The sequence below is a fragment of the Petromyzon marinus genome, chromosome 64 (assembly GCF_048934315.1).
Source record: "Petromyzon marinus isolate PM22_M1 ecotype Great Lakes invasive population chromosome 64, UKy_Petmar_22M1.pri1.0, whole genome shotgun sequence".
NCBI lineage: Eukaryota > Metazoa > Chordata > Hyperoartia > Petromyzontiformes > Petromyzontidae > Petromyzon > Petromyzon marinus.
The window spans coordinates 10085246-10109574 of NC_133730.1; the positions used below are offsets into that span (position 1 = coordinate 10085246).

Consider the following 24329-nt stretch of genomic DNA (forward strand, 5'->3'; position numbering starts at 1 on the left):
CCTCGGTTTAGTAAAATCCCCGCCTTCAGATATTTTTTTCTTAAAAGCCTTTTCTCCAGATTAATTTGGCTGCGTGTGTTTGTGAGTGTGTGTGGGGGAAATTGTAGCTGTGGTCAAATCATGAGTCTATGCTTATATTGTTTTAGAATAGCGCGAGTTATTTAGCGACTTCAGCTATGTGCAGCGCCTTGCAACCTCTGGATGAAACGCCGTTTAGAAGTGTAAATTATTATCAGTAGTACTAGTTCAGCATTCACCGGTGTGTGTTGGATAGTGAACGTAACCGTGTCGTTTCACCATCAATTACAACCAGCAGCAGCAGCAGCATCATCAGGCTACAGACACAGAGTTGTTGAGAAATCCTCCCTCCCGTTTCGGTCTTAAATAGAGCGTGGGACAGATGTGACGTCGTCACTTGTGAGCCAATCAGCTGGGGAATGCGCTCATGGAAAATGACAATGGACATCCTATTACTGGTTGGGTTATTCACGGCTAATCGACATACAGAACGTTCATGTGCTATGCATGTGCATTGTGGTTACTGGTTCAGCACGAAACTGGTTGTTGTGTTGGGAGAGAGTTGAAGCCACCACACGCACGTTTACAATTCGAGCAGCCGGTAACGTTTCTCCAGTCATTAAAAGCAGCCTCATCAGGTGACAGCCACAGCGTTGTGGAGAAATCCTCCTCCTGTTTCAGTCTTAAGTCGACGGAGGGATAAATGTGTTCACTTGTGAGCCAATCAGGTGCGAAGATCTGACGAGGGGGAGGGCTCATGTATATTCATATAAATTATGATGGACATCTATTCTTGGTTGGGTTATTCGCAGTTAACCGCTAGGCTTTACCGTGGGAAGTAAACTTGTGAACGTCTTCTCGACCCCTGGGGGTGACCCCTGGGGGTGACCCCTGGGGGTCACTCTTGCAGATGGAGTCCTCATCTTGATCCTCCCGAGATGTCACCCCCGGTCCGTCCGTCCGATGCTCGCCAAGCTGTGTGGCCTTCCGGTTGGCAAACCAATCCGTGATGAGGTCGCACTTGTTACACACATAGTGTGTAGTGTAGCATATAATGCAGTGTAGTATATAATGTACTTGTTACACACATAGTGTGTAGTGTAGCATATAATGTAGTGTAGTATATAATGTACTTGTTACACACATAGTGTGTAGTGTAGTATATAATGTAGTGTAGTATATATTGTACTTGTTACACACATAGTGTGTAGTGTAGTATATAATGTAGTGTAGTATATAATGTACTTGTTACACGCATAGTTTGTAGTGTAGTATATAATGTAGTGTAGTATATAATGTACTTGTTACACACATAGTGTGTAGTGTAGTATATAATGTAGTGTTGTATATAATGTACTTGTTACACACAGTGTGTAGTGTAGTATATAATGTAGTGTATGGCAGAGTGTATAGTGCATACCATAGTGTAACGTCTCGGGTAGTATATGCGTGCACAGGAAGTCCTCGATTGACGTTGCTCCTATATGCTATGTAACTCTCTGGTTGCCAAACGAATACGTTGTGATAAAGACACAAATCAACCACAATACCTCGCTGCTGATCACATCAAGGAGCTGAAACCATCATCACGAAAACTCCGGTCATCCTTGCGGCAGTGGCGGTGGCGGCTTTGGGCTCGGCCATCAAACAAAGACGGCCGCCGCATCGTCCGGCGCTTTCAGACGCGCTTCTGCGGCCGTCTGGAACGCTCTTCCTTTCCGATGTTAGGAAGCCACTGGAGCTGTGATGCACTTTTAAATAATCTATATTAACCAACTAATTTATTTAAAACTGCTTGTTGTCGCGTTTAGCTTGTTGTCCTTTCCCAGCATCTCCGATTAGCACAGTTGGCTAAGTACGGTGGTGCTAAAGAAGTAAAAAAAAAACACAAAGATACCCCATATAGCCTTCACAGACTATTGGGGCAAGCACTGTTAGCGAGAACCTATGAACGCTGGCAAGGCACACGAGGGGGTGGCTGGCCAGCAACCATGCCCGGCCGCCTTTGTCTCCCTCGTGGCGATGTTTACGCACCGTATCAGGTAGTCATTTGAGGCTGAGTCGACCTAGGGTAGGCCCAGGACCGGTTCTGATAATCGTCACAGGTGTTGGCCGTGAGTGGGAATCAAACTCGGGTGGTCGGATTCTAAGCGCAGTGCGCTAACCGCTACAATACCTCTCCCCACACGGCTACGTACGGTGGCACAAAATAAGTTCAACACACGCAGACACACACACAACGCCAACTCGAACTTGGCATCGCCGCAGCCCACGTGCCCACACCTCCAAGCCGGTTCATGATGGCCGGCACGCCTGGCTTCCTTACCACACGCATTAACTTTTAATGAAAGTGCAGCAGCTTAATCTGTCCTGATCGGTGTAACCCAGCTTTATTACAAATGCTCTGCCAGATTACAACACGACGGCTGTCCACCGCCAAGCGAGGTGCTTGGGCGCGTCAACTAACAAACAAACAAACGCGCAAACAAGTAAAATAGCGTCAGGAGAGGCGTGGGCGGGGTCGGATTGTACGAGTGGACTGGCCAGGTCCGGCCTGGTCAGGGCTAGCGGGTCTGGGTGGGTGAGTGGATCAGGGTGAGTGGGTCTGGGTGGGTGAGTGGGTCAGGGTGAGTGGGTCTGGGTGGGTGAGTGGGTCTGTGTGGGTCTGGGTGGGTGAGTGGGTCAGGGCTAGTGGGTCTGGGTCGGTGAGTGGGTCTGTGTGGGTCAGGGTGAGTGGGTCTGGGTGGGTGAGTGGGTCTGTGTGGGTCTGGGTGGGTGAGTGGGTCAGGGTGAGTGGGTCAGGGCTAGTGGGTCTGGGTGGGTGAGTGAGTCAGGGCTAGTGGGTCTGGGTGGGTGAGTGGGTCAGGGTGAGTGGGTCTGGGTGGGTGAGTGGGTCAGGGCTAGTGGGTCTGGGTGAGTGGGTCAGGGCTAGTGGGTCTGAGTGGGTGGGTCTAGGTCAGGGCTAGTGGGTCTGTGTGGGTGAGTGGGTCAGGGCTAGTGGGTCTGGGTGGGTGAGTGGGTCAGGGTGAGTGGGTCAGGGCTAGAGTGTCTGGGTGGGTGAGTGGGTCAGGGCTAGTGGGTCTGTGTGGGTGGGTCTGGGTCAGGGCTAGTGGGTCTGGGTGGGTGAGTGGGTCAGGGCTAGTGGGTCTGGGTGGGTGAGTGGGTTGGGTTAGTGGGTCTGGGTGAGTGGGTTGGGTTAGTGGGTCTGGGTGGGTGAGTGGGTCAGGGCTAGTGGGTCTGTGTGGGTGAGTGGGTCAGGGTGAGTGGGTCAGGGTGAGTGGGTCAGGACTAGTGGGTCTGGGTGGGTGAGTGGGTCTGTGTGGGTGAGTGGGTTGGGTTAGCGGGTCTGGGTGGGTGGGTCTGGGTCAGGGCTAGTGGGTCTGGGTGGGTGAGTGTGTTGGGTTAGCGGGTCAGGTAAGTGGGTCAGGTCCCGTTGATGAAAATCAATTTGGGTTGTGTGAGTGAAACCGGGCCAGGTCAAGTCAGGTCAATTGGGTCGGGTCGAGTGCCTGCTCCCCTCCCCTCCCACCCGCCGTCTCCCCCCACTGCCCCCCTCCCCCCCCCGACCAGCGCTCAGCTGCAGTAGCGCAGCAGGGCGGAGGGCCCGGCCTCGCGGTACTCGGCGGCCGACAGCCACCGCGTCGTCGAGAAGGCGGAGAGGCCGGCCAGGATGGAGCCGCCGATCCAGACGGCGAAGCGGCGCTCGGGGGAGGACATCGTCTTGATGACGGCGCCCGGCGGCGCCAGGCGGGACAGCTCCCATGAGAGACGCTCGTCCAGACCTAGGGACACAGGGGTGGTGAGGGGATGAGGTGTACACACACAACAACAACAACCGCCATTCGCCACTAAGTGGCGGTGACGTCACCACGACGCTTGTGCCAGGCTATGTGCACATTGAGGCCACGTGAAGTGTCGAACGCCCGCTGGCAGGAGGTCACGGGGCAGACCCAGGTGCCATGGGTCGACTGACTGAGATGACTGAGATGACTGGCTGATGCACCACCTGTGCCCCCTACTGTGCCAACCTGCTGTGCTTTAGCCACCCGGCGCTCTGCTCGTTGTTGTGAGCGTCGCTCCTACGCCCACCGTTGTTGTTGGAGGACGACTGCCTCCAACTGCCCAGTAGCGTCCTTCACAAGCCTCCTCCACAGAGGCCGATCTTGACACCGCTGGTACCGGTTATCGGCAAGTCCACTCAGCTCCACGTCCTCCTGTACCACATCACTCCATCTCTTCTCTAGCCCGTGCCATGCCCGTTTAGCCCCCTCGATCCGGCCGAACAAAATCTGTTTAGGCATGCGGTGGCTGGGCATGCGAGCTACATGACCCAGCCAAGGCAGCCTTGCCTGCCGGAGGAGCTCACCGATGGGACTTTGTCCACATGTTTCAAGGATTTGTGAGCTCCTCACACAATCCAGCCTGGTTAAACCCAGGATGGATCGTAGGCAGGCCAGCTTAAATGTTTCTAACCGGTGAAGATGTTCCATTACGGGGGTCCACGTTTCGCAAGAGTACAGAAGGGAGGGAATGACCGTGGCCGAGAAGACCTGAAGCTTCGTGCGGATTGATAGACCAGGTAGCTTCCACACAGCATTACGCAACCGATGAAAAGATAATGCCGCTCGTATGATTCGGAGTGAGACCTCTGCTGCTAAACCGGAGCCGGTCATGAGCACACTGCCAAGGTATGGGAAACTCTCCACTCTCTTCACAACTGCCCTATCACCAATTGGGAGTTGTGGGGGTGGAGTGTCCGATGGTACAAAATACCCAGGCAGGTGATTAGTTTTGGTGGGGCTGATGGTAAGGCCCCTCTTGGTGGCAAGCTCCAGATTCAGCAGCAGCGCTTCCAACTCCTCCTCTGAGTGAGCAGCAAATACCAGATCATCGGCAAACATAACATGGTTGAGAAATAGGGAGCCATCCCTTGACCCACCCGGGCATCGATCAGCCTCCCATTATATCTGTACCAAATGGAAATTCCTCCGGTACACACACACACAGTTGTACACACACACAGTTGTACACACACACACAGGTGTACAAAGACAAAGATCCCCCGGATAACAGACTGTTGGAGCAAGTGCTGTTAGCAAGCACCTACGAAGGCTGGCATGGCACATGAGGGGGTGGGTGGCCAGCACCACGCCCGACCACCTTTCTCTCCCTAGTGGCGATGCTTACACACTGCACCAGGTACTCATTTGAGGCTGCGTCGACCTAGCGGAGGCCCAGGACCGGTTCAAATCGTCACTCGTGTTGGCCGTGAGTGGGAATCACACTCGGCTCGCCGGGTTCGTAGCGCAGCGTAGCGCTAAACACCACACGACCGCTCCCCCTACATAGGTATACACAAAGATAACAAAGATCCCCCATATAGCCTTAACAGACTGTAGGGGAAAGTGCTGATAGCAAGCACCTATGAAGGCCGGAACGGTACACGAGAGGGTGGGTGGCCAGCACCACGCCCGACCGCCTTTGTCTCCCTAGTAGCGATGTTTACACACTGCACCAGGTACTCATTTGCGGCTGAGTCGACCTAGGGGAGGCCCGGGACCGGTTAAGATAATCGTCACTGGTGTCGGCCGTGAGCGGGAATCGAACCCGTGTCGCCGGGTTCATAGCGCAGCGCGCTAACCGCTACACTATCGCTCCCCACCTAGGTATACACACACACAGTTGCACACACATACAGGTGCTCACACACACAGGTGTTCACACACACAGTTGCACACACACAGTTGCACACACATACAGGTGCTCACACACACGCACACACACACAGGTGCACACACACACAGTTGCTCACACACACAGGTGTACACACACACACAGTTGCACACACACACAGTTGCACACACACACACACAGGTGTACACACACACAGTTGCACACACACCGTTGCACACACACACACAGGTGTACACACACACAGTTGCACACACACACAGGTGCACACACACAGGTGCACACACAGGTGCACACACACAGTTGTACACGCACAGTTGTACACACACACACACAGGTGTACACACACACACAGTTGTACACACACAGTTGTACACACACAGGTGCACACACACAGTTGTACACACACACAGTTGCACACACACACACACAGGTGTACACACACACAGTTGTACACACACACACAGGTGCACACACACAGTTGTACACACACAGTGGTACACACACACAGCTGCACACACACACACACACAGTTGCACACACACACACAGGTGCACACACACAGGTGCACACACACAGGTGTACACACACACAGTTGTACACACACACACAGTTGTACACACACACAGTTGCACACACACAGTTGTACACACACAGGTGCACACACATAGGTGCACACACAGGTGTACACACACACACACAGGTGTACACACACACAGGTGCACACACACAGGTGCACACACACACAGGTGCACACACACACAGGTGCACACACACACACACAGGTGTACACACACACAGGTGCACACACACACAGTTGTACACACACACAGGTGCACACACACAGTTGCACACACACAGGTGTGCACACACACACACAGTTGCTCACACACACAGGTGCACACACACACAGGTGTACACACACACAGGTGCACACACACACACAGTTGTACACACACACAGGTGCACACACACAGTTGCACACACACAACTGCACACACACAGGTGTGCACACACACACACAGCCGTGGGCGCGCCCTCACCGGGCAGCATGGTCGTGCCCCCTGAGAGCACGACGTTGCCGTAGAGGTGGCGTCGTAGGTCGATCTCGGAGCGCATGACGCTGGCCCAGGCGAGCTGGTGCAGCCCCAGCGCCTCCAGGCCCAGCGCGTCCGGGCGGAACAGCGCCTCGGGGGCGCGGAATCGCTGCTCGCGGACGCTGACGACGGCGCCGTCGGGCAGCCGGTAGCGCGCCTCGATGTCGCAGCGCGGGCGAGCCGCCTCGCTGGCGCAGTCGAGCGCCACGTAGCAGAGGCGCTCCTTCATGTCGCGCACGATCTCCTTCTCCGCCGTGCTCATGAACACGTGGCCGCCTGTGCCCCAGCGCCAACGCGGAGAGACGATGTGTCAGGGTTTGCTCGTCTCAGCCACACATCCCACCAAGCACGCACTCACTCACCCATCAATCCACCCACACACTCACCCATCAATCCACCCACACACTCACCCATCAATCCACCCACACACTCACCCATCAATCCACCCACACACTCACCCATCAATCCACCCACACACTCACCCATCAATCCACCCACACACTCACCCATCAATCCACCCACACACTCACCCATCAATCCACCCACACACTCACCCATCAATCCACCCACACACCCATCAATCCACCCACACACTCACTCATCAATCCACGCACACACTCACCCATCAATCCACCCACACACTCACCCATCAATCCACCCACACACCCACCCATCAATCCACCCACACACTCACCCATCAATCCACCCACACACTCACCCCCATCAATCCACTCACTCACCCATCAATCCACCCACACACCCACCCATCAATCCACCCACACACTCACCCATCAATCCACCCACACACTCACCCATCAATCCACCCACACACTCACCCATCAATCCACCCACACACTCACCCATCAATCCACCCACACACTCACCCATCAACCCACACACACACTCACCCATCAATCCACCCACACACCCATCAATCCACCCACACACTCACTCATCAATCCATGCACACACTCACCCATCAATCCACCCACACACTCACCCATCAATCTACCCACACACCCACCCATCAATCCACCCACACACCCATCAATCCACCCACACACTCACCCATCAATCCACTCACACACTCACCCATCAACCCACACACACACTCACCCATCAATCCACCCACACACCCATCAATCCACCCACACACTCACTCATCAATCCATGCACACACTCACCCATCAATCCACCCACACACTCACCCATCAATCTACCCACACACCCACCCATCAATCCACCCACACACCCATCAATCCACCCACACACTCACCCATCAATCCACTCACTCACCCATCAATCCACCCACACACCCACCCATCAATCCACCCACACACTCACCCATCAATCCACTCACACACCCATCAATCCACCCACACACCCACCCATCAATCCACCCACACACTCACCCATCAATCCACTCACACACCCACCCATCAATCCACCCACACACTCACCCATCAATCCACCCACACACTCACCCATCAATCCACCCACACACTCACCCATCAATCCACGCACACACTCACCCATCAATCCACCCACACACTCACCCATCAATCCACCCACACACTCACCCATCAATCCACGCACACACTCACCCATCAATCCACCCACACACTCACCCATCAATCCACCCACACACTCACCCATCAATCCACCCACTCACTCACCCATCAATACACCCACACACTCACCCATCAATCCACCCACACACCCACGCATCAACTTGCTCACCACCCTGACCCTCATCTCCCCCACCCCGGGCTCACCGTCGCGGAGCGTGCGTGCCAGGTGGTCCGTGACGTCCCTGCCGGCCAGGTCGAGCCTCATGACGGCGTGCGAGAGGACGAAGCCGTCGAACACGGGCACCGAGTGGGTGACGCCGTCGCCGCAGTCCACCACGAGGCCCGTGGTCTCGCCGCGGGCGTACAGCGCCAGCAGGCCCTGGCTCGCCACGTGCAGCGCGGGCACCCCGAGGCCCTCGAAGGCCGTCTCCGCCATGAGCTGGCGATTGCGCGTCGGGTTCAGCGGTGGCTCCGTCATGAGCAGGGGCCGCTCGTGGGGCCTCACCCGCAGGCGCTTGTACGCGTGGCTCCACACCTTGGCGGGAGGGGCGACGCCGGAGACCGTGAGGGGTGATGCCGGCTACCGACGGAGGGCGACGCCGGCTACCGCGAGGGACGACGCCGGCTACCGACGGAGGGCGACGCCGGCTATGGCGAGGGACGACGCCGGCTACGGCGAGGACGACGCCGGCTACGGCGAGGGGCAACGCCGGCTACCGACGGAGGGCGACGCCGGCGACCGTGAGGGGCGACGCCGGCTACCGACGGAGGGCGACGCCGGCTACCGCGAGGGACGACGCCGGCTACCGACGGAGGGCGACGCCGGCTATGGCGAGGGACGACGCCGGCTACGGCGAGGACGACGCCGGCTACCGACGGAGGACGACGCCGGCGACCGTGAGGGACGACGCCGGCGACCGTGAGGGACGACGCCGGCGACCGTGAGGGACGACGCCGGCGACCGTGAGGGACGACGCCGGCGACCGTGAGGGACGACGCCGGCTACCGACGGAGGACGGCGGCGTGAGCGCCGCCGTTCTCGCGAGGCAGCTCCCGAGGCGTTCTCACGGCGCCGATTTGCCAACTTCACCTGCGACCGCGTGATCGACGACGTCGCGAGTGGGAATCAGCGGCTGTGACGGCTGCGTCCTCTCAGACCCTGCGTCTTCAACCTACAATTGTATGTTTGATTGATGAGAACGCGATTTCTCCATCAGGCGGTGTTCCCTTTATGAACGCGACCACCACCACCGCCACCGCGTCGTAGGAGAACAACAGGCGGCGTTTTGGTTTAACCCGGTGGGAAGTGAAAGGCCAGGACCGGAGTCTCATTGGCAAGTGACCTGGGGCATCAGTCTGTGGTCTCGCCTGGGGGCACCCCCAGTGGCAGCTGTCTGCTGGCAGCCGGGGCGGACGATGATCGCTGCTGCTGCTGCAGACTGCGGGCAGGAGCGGTGGTGCAGCGGTTAGCGCGCTGCGGACCCGGCGATCCTGGTTCGATTCCCGCTCACGGCCAGAACCAGTGACGACTATCAGGACCAGGGCCTCCCCTAGGTCGACTCAGCCTCAAGTGAGCACCTGGTGCGGCGTGTGGTAAACATCGCCGCTCGGGAGACAAAGGCGGCCCGGCGTGGCGCTGGGCCGCCCCTGGGCCTAAGTGAATGAGTGAATGAACGACGAAGCGAATGGATAAAGTCACGAAGCGAATCAATGACTCACTGAATTAATACCGACGTGAACGAATACGTTAATTAACTATTAAGTGAACGACTGAGTGAATGAATGCCTATGGGAATGAATTAGTGCATCAGTTATTTAAGTGCATGGACGACTAAGCGAATGACTAAATGAACGAGTGAATGGATGGGTGAATTCCGTATCAAGTGAACTCAATTGCCAAGTGAATCGATGACTGGGTGAACGAATAACAATTCGCGAACGACTGAAACGAACGACGTGGCACCTTGCTCATGTCGTCCCACGAGGTGATGACGCCGTGCTGGATGGGGTAGCGCACGGACAGGACACCCCTCTTGTCCTGCACCTCGTCGCCCACGTAGAAGCGTGACGAGGTGCTGGACGAGGTGCTGGACGAGCAGGAGCGCGGCTCCACCATTCGCTGGCGCGGCAGGGGCCACCCCACCACGGAGGGGACGACGCAGCGGGGGGAACACTCCCCGGAGAGGCCGACTTTGCAGAGGCCAGAGCCGTTGTCCATCACCACCGCCTGCTGCTCGCTGGACATGGCAGCGACTCTGCGGGGCTGGGTGGGTGGGTAGGTGAGTGGGTGGGTGAGTGGGTTGGTGGGTGGGTGAGTGGGTAGGTGGGTGGGTAGGTGGGTGGGTGAGTGGATAGGTGGGTGGGTGAGTGGGTAGGTGAGTGGGTAGTGGATGGGTGAGTGAGTGGGTGGGTCGGTGAGTGGGTGGGTGGGTGAGTGGGTGGGTAGGTGAGTGGGTAGGTGGGTGGGTGAGTGGGTGGGTGAGTGGGTGGATGGATGGGTGAGTGGGTGGGTGAGCGGGTAGGTGTGTAGGTGAGTGAGTGGTTAGGTGGATAGGTGGGTGGGTAGGTGGGTGGGTGAGTGGGTAGGTGGGTGAGTGAGTCGGTTGGTAGGTAGGTGAGTGGGTCGGTGGATGAGTGGGTGGGTAGGTGGGTGAGTAGGTTGAGTGGTGGTGTGTGTAGTGGTGTGTGGTGGTGTGTGTGGTGGTGTGTGTGTAGTGGTGGTGTGTGTGGTGGTGGTGTGTGTGGTAGTGGTGTGTGGTGGAGTGTGTGTGGTGGTGTGGTGATGTGTGTGTAGTGGTGTGTAGTGGTGGTGGTGGTGTGTGTGGTGGTGGTGTGTGTGGTGGTGTGTGTGTGGTGGTGTGTGGTGGTGTATGTAGTGGTGTGTAGTGGTGGTGTGTGTGGTGGTGTGTGAAGTGGTGGTGTGTGTGGTGGTGGTGTGTCTAGTGGTGGTGTGTGTAGTGGTGTGTGTGGTGGTGTGTCTAGTGGTGGTGTGTGTGTAGTGGTGTGTGTGTAGTGGTGTGTGTGGTGGTGGTGTGTGTGGTGGTGGTGTGTCTAGTGGTGGTGTGTGTGGGTGCTGCGTGTGTACAACGGTTTTATTCTAAGCGTTAACGACTCTGTAATAACGACTCTAATAACGACTGTATAATAACGACTCTGTAATAACGACTCTGTGGGTAGGTGGGTAGGTGGGTGAGTGAGTGGGTGGGTGGATGGGTAGGTGGGTGGATGAGTGGGTAGGTGAGTGGGTAGGTGGGTGGGTAGGTGGGTGGGTAGGTGAGTGGGTGGGTGGGTAGGTGAGTGGGTGGGTGAGTGAGTAGGTGGGTGGGTGAGTGGGTGAGTGGGTAGGTTTGTAGGTGAGTGAGTGGTTAGGTGGGTAGGTGAGTGGATGGGTGAGTGGGTAGGTGGGTGGGTGAGTGGGTAGGTGGGTGGGTGAGTGAGTCGATTGGTAGGTAGGTGAGTGGGTAGGTAGGTGGGTGGGTCGGTGGGTGAGTAGGTTGGTTGGTGGGTGGTGTGTGTGGTGGTGGTGTGTGTGTAGTGGTGGTGTGTGTGTGGTGGTGTGTGTGTAGTGTGTGTGGTGGTGGTGGTGTGTGTGGTGGTTTGTGTGGTGGTGGTGTGTGTGTAGTGGTGGTGTGTGTGGTGGTGGTGTGTCTAGTGGTGGTGTGTGTGGGTGCTGCGTGTGTACAACGGTTTTATTCGAAGCGTTAACGACTCTGTAATAACGACTCTAATAACGACTGTATTATAACGACTGTATAATAACGACTCTGTAATAACGACTCTGTGGGTAGGTGGGTAGGTGGGTGAGTGAGTGGGTGGGTGGATGGGTAGGTGGGTGGATGAGTGGGTAGGTGAGTGGGTAGGTGGGTGGGTAGGTGGGTGGGTAGGTGAGTGGGTTGGTGGGTAGGTGAGTGGGTGGGTGAGTGAGTAGGTGGGTGGGTGAGTAGGTGGGTGGGTGAGTGGGTAGGTTTGTAGGTGAGTGAGTGGTTAGGTGGGTAGGTGAGTGGGTGGGTGAGTGGGTAGGTGGGTGGGTGAGTGGGTAGGTGGGTGGGTGAGTGAGTCGATTGGTAGGTAGGTGAGTGGGTAGGTAGGTGGGTGGGTCGGTGGGTGAGTAGGTTGGTTGGTGGGTGGTGTGTGTGGTGGTGGTGTGTGTGTAGTGGTGGTGTGTGTGTGTGGTGGTGTGTGTGTGGTGGTGTGTGTGTAGTGTGTGTGGTGGTGGTGGTGTGTGTGGTGGTTTGTGTGGTGGTGGTGTGTGTGTAGTGGTGGTGTGTGTGGTAGTGTGTGTGGTGGTGGTGTGTGTGTAGTGGTGGTGTATGTGTAGTGGTGGTGTGTGTGTAGTGGTGGTGGTGTGTGTAGTGGTGGTGTGTGTGTAGTGGTGTGTGTGTAGTGGTGTGTGTGGTGGTGTGTCTAGTGGTGGTGTGTGTGGGTGCTGCGTGTGTACAACGGTTTTATTCGAAGCGTTAACGACTCTGTAATAACGACTCTAATAACGACTCTATCACGACTGTATAATAACGACTCTATAACGACTCTATAACGACTGTACTGTACATGGACTGTATAATAACGACTCTATAACGACTGTAATAACGACTGTACTGTACATGGACTGTATAATAACGACTGTATAATAACGACTGTACTGTACATGGACTGTATAATAACGACTGTATAATAACGACTCTGTAATAACGACTGTACTGTACATGGACTGTATAATAACGACTGTACTGTACATGTGCTGTATGATAACGGCTGTACTGTACATGGGCTGTATAATAACGACTGTACGTGTACTGTATAACAACGACTGTATAATAACGATTGTACTGTATGTGTACTGTATAATAACGACTGTATAATAACGACTGTAGTGTACATGTACTGTATAATAACATGTACTGTATAATCATGTGTGTACTTGTGTGGTTGTGTGTGTGTACTTGTATGGTTGTGTGTGTACTTGTGTGGTTGTGTGTGTGTACTTGTGTGGTTGTCTATGTGTGTGGTTGTTGTGTGTGTGTACTTGCGTGTGTGTACTTGTGTGGTTGTGTCTGTGTGTGTACTTGTGTGGTTGTCTGTGTGTGTACTTGTGTGGTTGTGTCTGTGTGTGTACTTGTGTGGTTGTGTGTGTGTGGTTGTGTGTGGTTGTCTGTGTGTGTACTTGTGTGGTTGTGTCTGTGTGTGTACTTGTGTGGTTGTGTGTGTGTGGTTGTGTGTGTGGTTGTGTATGTGTGTACTTGTGTGGTTGTGTGTGTGTGGTTGTGTTTACTTGTGTGGTTGTGTGTGTGTACTTGTGTGGTTGTGTCTGTGTGTGTACTTGTGTGGTTGTGTGTGTGTGGTTGTGTGTGTTCCGGCATCGGCGCATCCACACAACATCATGGATGCATGCCAGGTCCAAGCAAGAACATCTGCTGGACTACATAGTGACGGATCAGCGGATGCGAGCCCATGTCCTGGACACCAGGACCTACCGTGGAGCTGATCTGCCCTCTGACCATCGACTAGTCATCTGTAAGATGCGCCTGCCACTCTTCCACTCCGGTGGTGGGTGTACACCCAGGACCCCATTCCAACCTAAAGTGGCCTGGTCTCAGTTATCTGATGAAAGTTGCAAGCGGGAATTTCATCATCGCTTGTGGCTGGGGTTGGCATCGTCCCCCACTCCTCCTGATGTCGAAGGTAAATGGGCGAGGTTTAGGACTGTGACTAATGCAGCTGCAATGGCTGCTTTGGGTATGCGGTCCAGACCTCCTCAGAGACCCTGGCTGACAGAGGAGGTGTTCAGGATAGTTGAGAAAAAGCGACAGGCCCACTGTCATCGGCTACAGAATCCCACAGAGAATGAGGAGGCTTACCGCAGCCTTTGCTCAGAGGTTCGGAGACCCGTGAGGTGCTGCAAGGATGGGTGGTGGTCGCGGGTTTCTGAGGAGATGGAGTCTGCCTCAGTGGCCCGCGATCACAAATCTCTATTTAACTCCATCAAAAAAGTAACCTGCAGCGCCACACCTATTACCGTCATTAGGGGAAAAAAACGGTGATCCAATCTCTGACCCCCAGGAACAGGTTTGCAGATTTGCTGAGCATTTCTGTTAGGTCCTGGGGGAGGGAAAATCCCTCAGCCAGGAAAACACAAAGTGGGGATGACCCTGCTGAGGCTGCGGTGCCTCAAATATTGCAGGAAGTCACCCCCTGTGAGTGGCTGGCTGAGGTGCCATCTGTTGAGGAAGTACTGAAGGCGATCCGGAGTCTGAGACCAGGAAAGGCAGCAGGCAGAGATGATCTCCCAAGCGAAATGCTGAGGGTGGCGTTTGTGCACAGACTGCCCTATATGACATAACAACAGTCTGGACCACTGGACGGGTTCCGCAGGATTGGAAGGATGCCCTGGTGGTCCCCCTCTTTAAGAAGGGAGACCACACAGACTGTAACAACTACAGGGGCATCTCACTCCTCAGTGTGCCAGGAAAGGTCCTGGCAAGGATTATTCAACATCGCCTTGCCAGGCACGCTGAGGAGAGGCTTGCAGAGCCCCAATGCGGTTTCAGGAAAGGGCAGTCCTGCACAGATGCCATATTTTCTGTCCGTCTGCTACAGCAGAGTTGTAGGGAATTCCAGCAAGACCTGCATCTCTGCTTTATTGACCTGGTCAAGGCCTATGATACCATCAGTAGGCCTGGGCTCTGGGTTGCTCTTTGTGCTTTTGGAGTCCCTGACCCTCTGCTCACGATCATTAAGGACCTTCATGATGGTGAGCGGGCCCGGGCAAAACTACGTGGCCGGGAGTCAGAGACATTCCCTTACACTTTGGGGTGCGACAGGGATGTCCTCTGGCTCCCACATTATTTAACATCTATTTTGACCACGTAGTTCGTGAAGCCTTCAATAGCTGTACTGGGGAATCTCCATTTGGTACAGATATAATGGGAGGCTGATCAATGCCCGGGTGCGGTCAAGGGATGGCTCCCTATTGCTCAACTAAGTTATGTATGACGATTTGGTAATAGCTGCTCATTCAGAGGAGGAGGTGGAGACGCTGCTGCTGAGACTGGAGCGTGCCACTAAGAGATGGAGCCTTACCATCAGCCCCACCAAAACTAAGCACCTGCCTGGGTATTTTGTACCATCGGACACTCCACCCCCACAACTCCCAATAGGTGATGGGGCAGTTGTGGAGAGAGTGGAGAGTTTCCCATACCTGGGCAGTGTGCTTATGACCGGCTCCAGTTTAACAGCAGAGGTCTCACTCCGAATCAGTCGAGCGGCAATATATTTTCATCAGTTGCGTAACGCTGTGTGGAAGCTACCAGGTCTGTCGCTCCGCACTAAGCTTCAGGTCTTCTCGGCCATGGTCATCCCTCCCTTCTCTACGCTTGCAAAATGTGGACCCCCCTAATGGAAAATCTTTGCCGGTTAGAAACATTTAGGCTAACCTGCCTACGATCCTTCCTGGGTTTAACCAGGCTGGATTGTGTGAGGAGCTCACAAATCCTTGAAAGATCTGGGCAAGGTCCCATCGGTGAGCTCTGGCAGGCAAAGCTGCGTTGGCTGGGTCATGTAGCCCGCATGCCCAGCCACTGCATGCCGAAACAGCTTTTGTTCGGCCGGATCGAAGGGGCTAAACGGGCGCGGCACGGGCTAGAGAAGAGATGGAGTGATGTGGTACAGGAGGACGTGGAGCTTAGTGGACCTGCCGATGACTGGTACCAGCGGTGTCAAGATCAGCCTCTGTGGAGGAGGCTCGTGAAGGATGCTACTGGGCAGTTGGAGGCAGTCGCCCTCCATTAACAACTGAGGGCGGAGGAGCGATGCTCACAACATCGAGCGGAGCGCCGGGTGGCTAAAGCACAGCAGGTTGGCACAGTAGGGGGCACAGGTGGTGCATCAGCCAGTCATCTCAGTCAGTCGACCCGTGGCACCTGGGTCTGCCCCGTGACCTCCTGCCAGCGGGCGTTCGACACTTCACGTGGCCTCAAGGTGCACATAGCCTGGCACAAGCGTCGTGGTGACGTCACCGCCACTTGGTGGCGAATGGCGGTTATTGTTGTTGTGTATATACTTGTGTAGTTGTGTGTGTGTGTGGTTGTGCATGTGTAGTTGTGTGGTTGTGTGTGTGTGTACTTGTGCGCTTGAGTGTTTGGTTGTGTGTGTGTAGTTGTGTGGTTGTCTATGTGTGTACTTGTGTGGTTGTTGTGTGTGTGTGTGGTTGTTGTGTGTGTGTGTACTTGTGTGGTTGTGTGTGTGTGGTTGTTGTGTGTGTGTGGCTGTTGTGTGTGTGGTTGTTGTGTGTGTGTGTACTTGTGTGGTTGTGTGTCCTTGTGTGGTTGTGTGTCCTTGTGTGGTTGTGTGTCCTTGTGTGGTTGTCTATGTGTGTGGTTGTCTGTGTGTATGGTTGTCTGTCTGTGTAGTTGTCTGTCTGTGTAGTTGTCTATGTGGTTGTCTATGTGTGTGGTTGTCTGTGTGTGGTTGTCTGTGTGTGTGGTTGTGTATGAGTGTAATGTAGTGTGAAGTGTACTGTAGTGTGTACTGTGCAGTGTATGAGTGTACTGTAGTGTGAACTGTACTGTAGTGTGAAGTGTACTGCAGTGTGTACTGTAGTGTGAAGTGTACCGCAGTGTGTACTGTAGTTTGTACTGTAGTGTGTACTGTAGTGTACTGTGGTGTGTACTGTAGTCTACTGTAGTGTGTCCTGTAGTGTACTGTGGTGTGTACTGTAGTGTATTGTAGTGTGTACTGTAGTGTAGTGACGTGTACTGTAGTGTGTACTGTAGTTTGTACTGTTGTGTGAAATGTACTGTAGTGTGTACTGTAGTGTGAAGTGTACTCCAGTGTGTACTGTAGTTTGTACTGTAGTGTATTGTAGTGTGTACTGTAGTGTATTGTAGTGTGTACTGTAGTGTATTGTGGTGTGTACTGTAGTGTGTACTGTACTGTGTACTTTAGTGTGAAGTGTACTGCAGTGTGTACTGTAGTGTGTATTGTAGTGTGTACTGTAGTGTGTACTGTAGTGTGTACTGTAATGTACTGTAGTGTACTGTAATGTGTACTGTGGTGTATGAGTTCATAGTTCATTTATTTTGGTATAGCCCTGTGAGCCATTCGGCTCTTGAATCGGGTGCAACCGCAACAAACAAAAAACATGAACAAGAAAACATCTTAAAGTGACTTTGTGTGACTGCAAACAGAAAATCCAGGGAAAAAAAACATAAAAAATATTCCTGAAATAGCATCGTACACCAACGCTGTGTGCAAAAATCCCAGTGGCACGCAAGTCAAACAACAACAACCACAAGACAACTAAGATTAAGGCCATCAGTCTAACTCCGTACTACAATAAACAAAAACATGGCCAAACCACACAAAAACCCAGCGAGGCGACACACGGACGGACATCACAAACAGCACACAGAAGAACGGCAAAACCGCACGGAGGCAGCAATGAATCCCTCTGGCTTTAATCGTTTTGATAAGATTGGGAGATGCGCACTGATCAGATGAATGTGGACTGACAGGAGGAAGGGAAGAGGGTGGTGGGAGATGCGTTGACAGATGGGAGTTCGATATCTATCGGGAGAGACCAAGGACGCATGGAGTCGGGAGATTTACAGAGATGTCATCATAGAAGGCTGTAAGCATTTTTTTGCAGATGCACCAGGAGGAGGCATGCTTATTATTGTAACTGGGCTATTGTATACGTGTGTATTGTGGTAGCGATTGATGATAACAAGCGTTGATAAGCATGGAAGTGTGTACAGATGATGTGGGTGTTGTATATTATAATTTATGATTGTGATCATGATGGTGGTCGTGGTCATTACCAGCAGCAGCGATGATGATGCTGTGATATTCCTTATGGATAGTGGAGCTGATTATGATGACGGATAGTGGACAGTTAAGATTATAAAGATGACGAAGATAACGATCATGGTGATTCAATACGAGAGACGATGATGCTACTGCTGCTCCATGATGATGTTGGTGGTCTAAGACTCGCGCAGATGATTTGTGTGCTTGCAAATTCCCTGCGCGGAATCCCCACGTAAATATCCCCATACACAACTGCATGCTGTGCAATCCGAGGGTTCAACAACCATCGCCAACCATTATCATCACTACCATCATAACCATCACCATCATCACCATCATAACCATCACCACCATCACCACCATTACCACCATCATCGTCACCATCATCACCATTACCACCACCACTACCATCACCACCATCACTACCATCACCACCGTCACCACCGTCACCATCATCACCACCATTACCATCATTACCATCATCGTCATCATCACCACCATTACCATCATCACCACCATTACCATCATCACCATCATCGTCACCATCATCACCATCATAACCATCACCACCATCACAACCGTCACCATCACCACCATCACTATCATCATAACCATCACCATCATCACCATCATCATCACCATCATGACAATATCACTTACTGTGCACCGTTATTGTCGTCAATGTGCCACCATCACCACCATCACAACCGTCACCATCACCACCATCACTACCATCACCACCGTCACCATCATCACCACCGTTACCATCATTACCATCATCGTCATCATCACCACCATCACCACCATTACCATCATCACCACCATTACCATCATCACCATCATAACCATCACCACCATCACAACCGTCACCATCACCACCATCACTACCATCATAACCATCACCATCATCACCATCATCATCACCATCATGACAATATCACTTACTGTGCACCGTTATTGTCGTCAATGTGCCACCATCACCACCATCACAACCGTCACCATCACCACCATCACTACCATCACCACCGTCACCATCATCACCACCATTACCATCATCACCATCATCGTTATCATCACCATCATCACCACCATCACAACCGTCACCATCACCACCATCACTACCATCATAACCATCATCATCATCACCATCATGACAATATCACTTACTGTGCACCGTTATTGTCGTCAATGTGCCACCATCACCACCATCACAACCGTCACCATCACCACCATCACTACCATCACCACCGTCACCATCATCACCACCATTACCATCATCACCATCATCGTCATCATCACCATCACCACCATTACCATCATCACCACCATTACCATCATCACCATCATCGTCACCATCATCACCATCATAACCATCACCACCATCACAACCGTCACCATCATCACCATCATCACCATCATAACCATCACCATCACAACCGTCACCATCATCACCATCATCGTCACCATCATCACCATTACCACCACCACTACCATCACCACCATCACAACCGTCACCATCACCACCATCATCACCATTACCATCATCACCATTACCATCACCACCATCATCACCACCATCATCATTAGTAGCGTGACTGTAGTGTATTGTAGTGTGTACTCTAGTGTGTACTGTAGTGTATTGTAGTGTGTACTCTAGTGTGTACTGTAGTGTACTGTAGTGTGTACTGCAGTGTATTGTAGTGTGTACTGTAGTGTATTGTAGTGTGTACTGTAGTGTGTAGTGTATTGTAGTGTGTACTGTAGTGTATTGTAGCGTGTACTGTAGTGTATTGTAGTGTGTACTGTAGTGTGTACTGTAGTGTACTGTAGTGTAATGTAGTGTGTATTGTAGTGTGTACTGTAGTGTACTGTAGTGTGTACTGTAGTGTGTACTGTAGTGTAATGTAGTGTGTACTGTAGTGTAATGTTGTGTGTATTGTAGTGTACTGTAGTGTGTACTGTAGTGTACTGTAGTGTAATGTGTGTATTGTAGTGTGTACTGTAGTGTATTGTTGTGTATACTGTAGTGTATTATAGTGTGTACTGTAGTGTACTGTAGTGTGTACTGTAGTGTACTGTAGTGTGTACCGTAGTGTGTACTGTAGTGTGTACTGTAGTGTACTGTAGTGTGTACTGTAGTGTATTGTAGTGTGTACTGTAGTGTGTACTGTAGTGTATTGTAGTGTACTGTAGTGTGTACTGCAGTGTGTACTGTAGTGTATTGTAGTGTGTACTGTAGTGTACTGTAGTGTGTACTGTAGTGTACTGTAGTGTGTACTGTAGTGTGTACTGTAGTGTATGAGTTTCAGTGTGGCCACTTTAAGATGTTTTCTTGTTCATGTTTTTTGTTTGTTGCAGCTGCAACCGATTCAAGAGCCGAATGTCTCACAGGGCCATACCAAATACATGGAAACTATGAACTACAGTACACACTACAGTACACTACAGTACACACTACAGTACACACTCTACAGTACACTACAGTACTATGATGGGTTCCATCTGCTGCTGCTGCGTGTCAGGTGAATGTCAGGGAGTGTGGTGAGTGTCAGGTGAGTGTGGTGAGTGTCAGTTGAGTGTTAGGGGAGTGTCAGGTGAGTGTGGTGAGTGTTAGGTGAGTGTTAGGGGAGTGTGGTGAGTGTCAGGGAGTGTGGTGAGTGTCAGGGGAGTGTGGTGAGTGTCAGGGGAGTGTGGTGAGTGTCAGGTGAGTGTTAGCGGAGTGTGGTGAGTGTGGTGAGTGTTAGGTGAGTGTCAGGGAGTGTGGTGAGTGTCAGGGAGTGTGGTGAGTGTCAGGGGAGTGTGGTGAGTGTTAGGTGAGTGTGGTGAGTGTTAGGTGAGTGTTAGGGGAGTGTGGTGAGTGTGGTGAGTGTCAGGGGAGTGTGGTGAGTGTCAGGTGAGTGTTAGGGGAGTGTGGTGAGTGTGGTGAGTGTCAGGGAGTGTGGTGAGTGTCAGGGGAGTGTGGTGAGTGTTAGGTGAGTGTGGTGAGTGTTAGGGGAGTGTGGTGAGTGTGGTGAGTATTAGCGGTGCAGGGCGAGTTGAGTGGCACGTGACTGTCGTGAGCGGATCGCCCCCTGGTGACCGTCACGTGCACCTTGCACGTGGTGAGGGCGCCTCAACCTGCCTGGAGGTAAAACCTCTGGGTCTGGAGTGGAGGTAAAACCTCTGGGTCTGGAGTGGAGGTAAAACCTCTGAGTCTGGAGTGGAGGTAAAACCTCTGGGTCTGGAGTGGAGATAAACCCTCTGGGTCTGGAGTGGAGGTAAAACCTCTGGGTCTGGAGTGGAGATAAACCCTCTGGGTCTGGAGTGGAGGTAAAACCTCTAGGTCTGGAGTGGAGATAAAACCTCTGGGTCTGGAGAGGAGGTAAAACCTCTGGGTCTGGAGTGGAGGTAAAACCTCTGGGTCTGGAGTGGAGGTAAAACCTCTGGGTTTGGAGTGGAGGTAAAACCTCTGGGTCTGGAGTGGAGGTAAAACCTCTGGGTCTGGAGTGGAGGTAAAACCTCTGGGTCTGGAGTGGAGGTAAAACCTCTGGGTCTGGAGTGGAGGTAAAACCTCTCAGTCTGGAGTGGAGGTAAAACCTCTGGGTCTGGAGTGGAGGTAAAACCTCTGGATCTGGAGTGGAGGTAAAACCTCTGGGTCTGGAGTGGAGGTAAAACCTCTGGGTCTGGAGTGGAGGTAAAACCTCTGGGTCTGGAGTGGAGGTAAAACCTCTGGGTCTGGAGTGGAGGTAAAACCTCTGGGTCTGGAGTGGAGATAAAACCTCTGGGTCTGGAGTGGAGGTAAAACCTCTGGGTCTGGAGTGGAGGTAAAACCTCTGCGTCTGGAGTGGAGGTAAAACTTCTGCATTTCATGATCGAGGCCCGCTGCGATGTGACTATTCATTTGCACGACATCACCGTCCACGATATTACGATTATCGCGATATCGTGTTGTTTCGAGTGCTTTTTTTTCATGCAGTGGGAACGGAGGTTATTTTACAAAAATACTTCCTGTCGACGTCTGTGAATAAGAGCTTCATAGCTCATCGGATTCCTCCAGTATAAATAAATATTCTGAGTTCACGCCACGTGAGCGGCGCCACGAGCCTCGCCAATCCGCACAGTGTCTCGTCCACCCTCCACCACACGACGCAGGAAGATTCGTGACGTGTTTCATAATAACGTTTTTTGGGTTAAATCGCGTTGTTTATAAATGTGTCGTAACCCTCCACCACCCTACACGGCCAAACAGTAAAAAATGTGTCACGTGTACAAAGGACAAAATAGTTCACTACTTTAGCCCACCGGTGTGTTGAAGAGTGACTCAACATCATTTACAGTTTGAGTACCGTGACGTTTCGCTGGTAAATACATCCAGCATCATCATCGGGCAATTCGCCAGAATGGTAAAGCCCTCTCCACTTGCTCCCGGTCTTAAACAGAACAGCAGCAGGGTGACGTCATCATTTAACTCATTTCAGGTGCAGTGATTTGAGGCGGGGGGGGGGTTATTGTAATTATATAATCGATTGGTAATAGTATTGGTCGCGAAAGCCTACGTGTTAAACTTCGTGATGTTTGTAAAGCCGTGAACAACAACAACGCCTTCCCATTTGTTACGCCAGCAACCACCCCCCACCTCGTATTGTCGTTAGGTTAACACGCCGACAACAATAACAAGTTACTTTTATAAGTTAGGGGCCGTCCATAAATGACGTCACGCGATTTTGGACGATTTTTGACCCCCCCTCCCCCTCGTCACACGACGTCACAAAAAGTCAGACCCCCCAAATATGACGTCACAAAGCTCTGCCCCCTCCCCTCCATAACCATATTTCCATTTTGAAAATAGAACATGCTTAAAATCGCTTTAAACTGTTGTCATTGTAGTATTGTATTTAATGTGGCGCTGCACTCTGATGTTGTAGGAGAAAACATTTATTACAAAGTCAATTTAATGAAGATGAACGTGTTGTCTTTATTTATTGAAAGTTGTGCATGTTGATGTGAGGTAAGGTCCAGCTGAGCCGTGAAACTCTCTGGCAATGAGTTGCATGGCTCAGCTCGACCTTACCTCATCATCTCCATATATACACAAGGCAAAGTTGTGATTATGTGTTGTCTGTTCAAAATGTTTAGCGTACTTCCCGTCATGCAACACACTTGAAATTTGCCATGCAGGTACTTTCCAGACTGTACACCATGTAAACATTATACAAATACACTTTTGTGGGTTTTTTTAGGGGAGGGGCGTTGAGCTCAATAATGCATTTATTTTTTGCACGGCAAAGTGAGCTGTGACGTCAAATCTGTCACGTGACCTGCGCATGTGGAAGCGTAACGCATTGTAGTGTAGTGGTTAGCGCGCTGTCTGTGTGTGTCTGTGGAGGGAGTGGTAGTGTAGTGGTTAGCGCGCTGTCTGTGTGTGTTTATGTCTGTGTGTGTCTGTGGAGGGAGTGGTAGTGTAGTGGTTAGCGCGCTGTCTGTGTATCTGTGTGTGTCTGTGGAGGGAGTGGTAGTGTAGTGGTTAGCGCGCTGTCTGTGTGTCTGTGGAGGGAGTGGTAGTGTAGTGGTTAGCGCGCTGTCTGTGTGTGTTTATGTCTGTGTGTGTCTGTGGAGGGAGTGGTAGTGTAGTGGTTAGCGCGCTGTCTGTGTATCTGTGTGTGTCTGTGGAGGGAGTGGTAGTGTAGTGGTTAGCGCGCTGTCTGTGTGTCTGTGGAGGGAGTGGTAGTGTAGTGGTTAGCGCGCTGTCTGTGTGTGTGTGGAGGGAGTGGTAGTGTAGTGGTTAGCGCGCTGTCTGTGTGTCTGTGTGTGTCTGTGGAGGGAGTGGTAGTGTAGTGGTTAGCGCGCTGTCTGTGTCTGTGGAGGGAGTGGTAGTGTAGTGGTTAGCGCGCTGTCTGTGTGTGTGTGGAGGGAGTGGTAGTGTAGTGGTTAGCGCGCTGTCTGTGTGTGTGTTTGTGTGTCTGTGGAGGGAGTGGTAGTGTAGTGGTTAGCGCGCTGTGTGTCTGTGGAGGGAGCGGTAGTGTAGTGGTTAGCGCGCTGTCTGTGTATCTGTGTCTGTGGAGGGAGTGGTAGTGTAGCGGTTAGCGAGCTGTCTGTGTTTTTTGTGTCTGTGGATGGAGCGGTAGTATAGTGGTTAGCGCTACGCTGCGCTACGAACCCGGCGACCCGA

General features: G+C 52.6%; 1 protein-coding gene and 1 long non-coding RNA gene across 2 annotated transcripts in view; one reads left to right on the forward strand and one right to left on the reverse strand.

Moving 5' to 3' along the window:
- Positions 1-24329, forward strand: part of LOC142906430 (uncharacterized) — a 114288-nt gene that overhangs the window by 88490 nt on the left and 1469 nt on the right. The window lies entirely within an intron of this gene.
- On the reverse strand, positions 3572-13654 carry LOC116957862 (actin-1-like). The gene is made up of 4 exons (XM_032980286.2): positions 10341-13654; positions 8582-8912; positions 6753-7082; positions 3572-3800 (listed from the first exon to the last, which is right to left on the reverse strand). Exons 1-4 carry the CDS (start codon positions 10620-10622, stop codon positions 3592-3594), a joined length of 1152 nt encoding a protein of 383 aa, XP_032836177.1. The 5' UTR covers positions 10623-13654; the 3' UTR covers positions 3572-3591.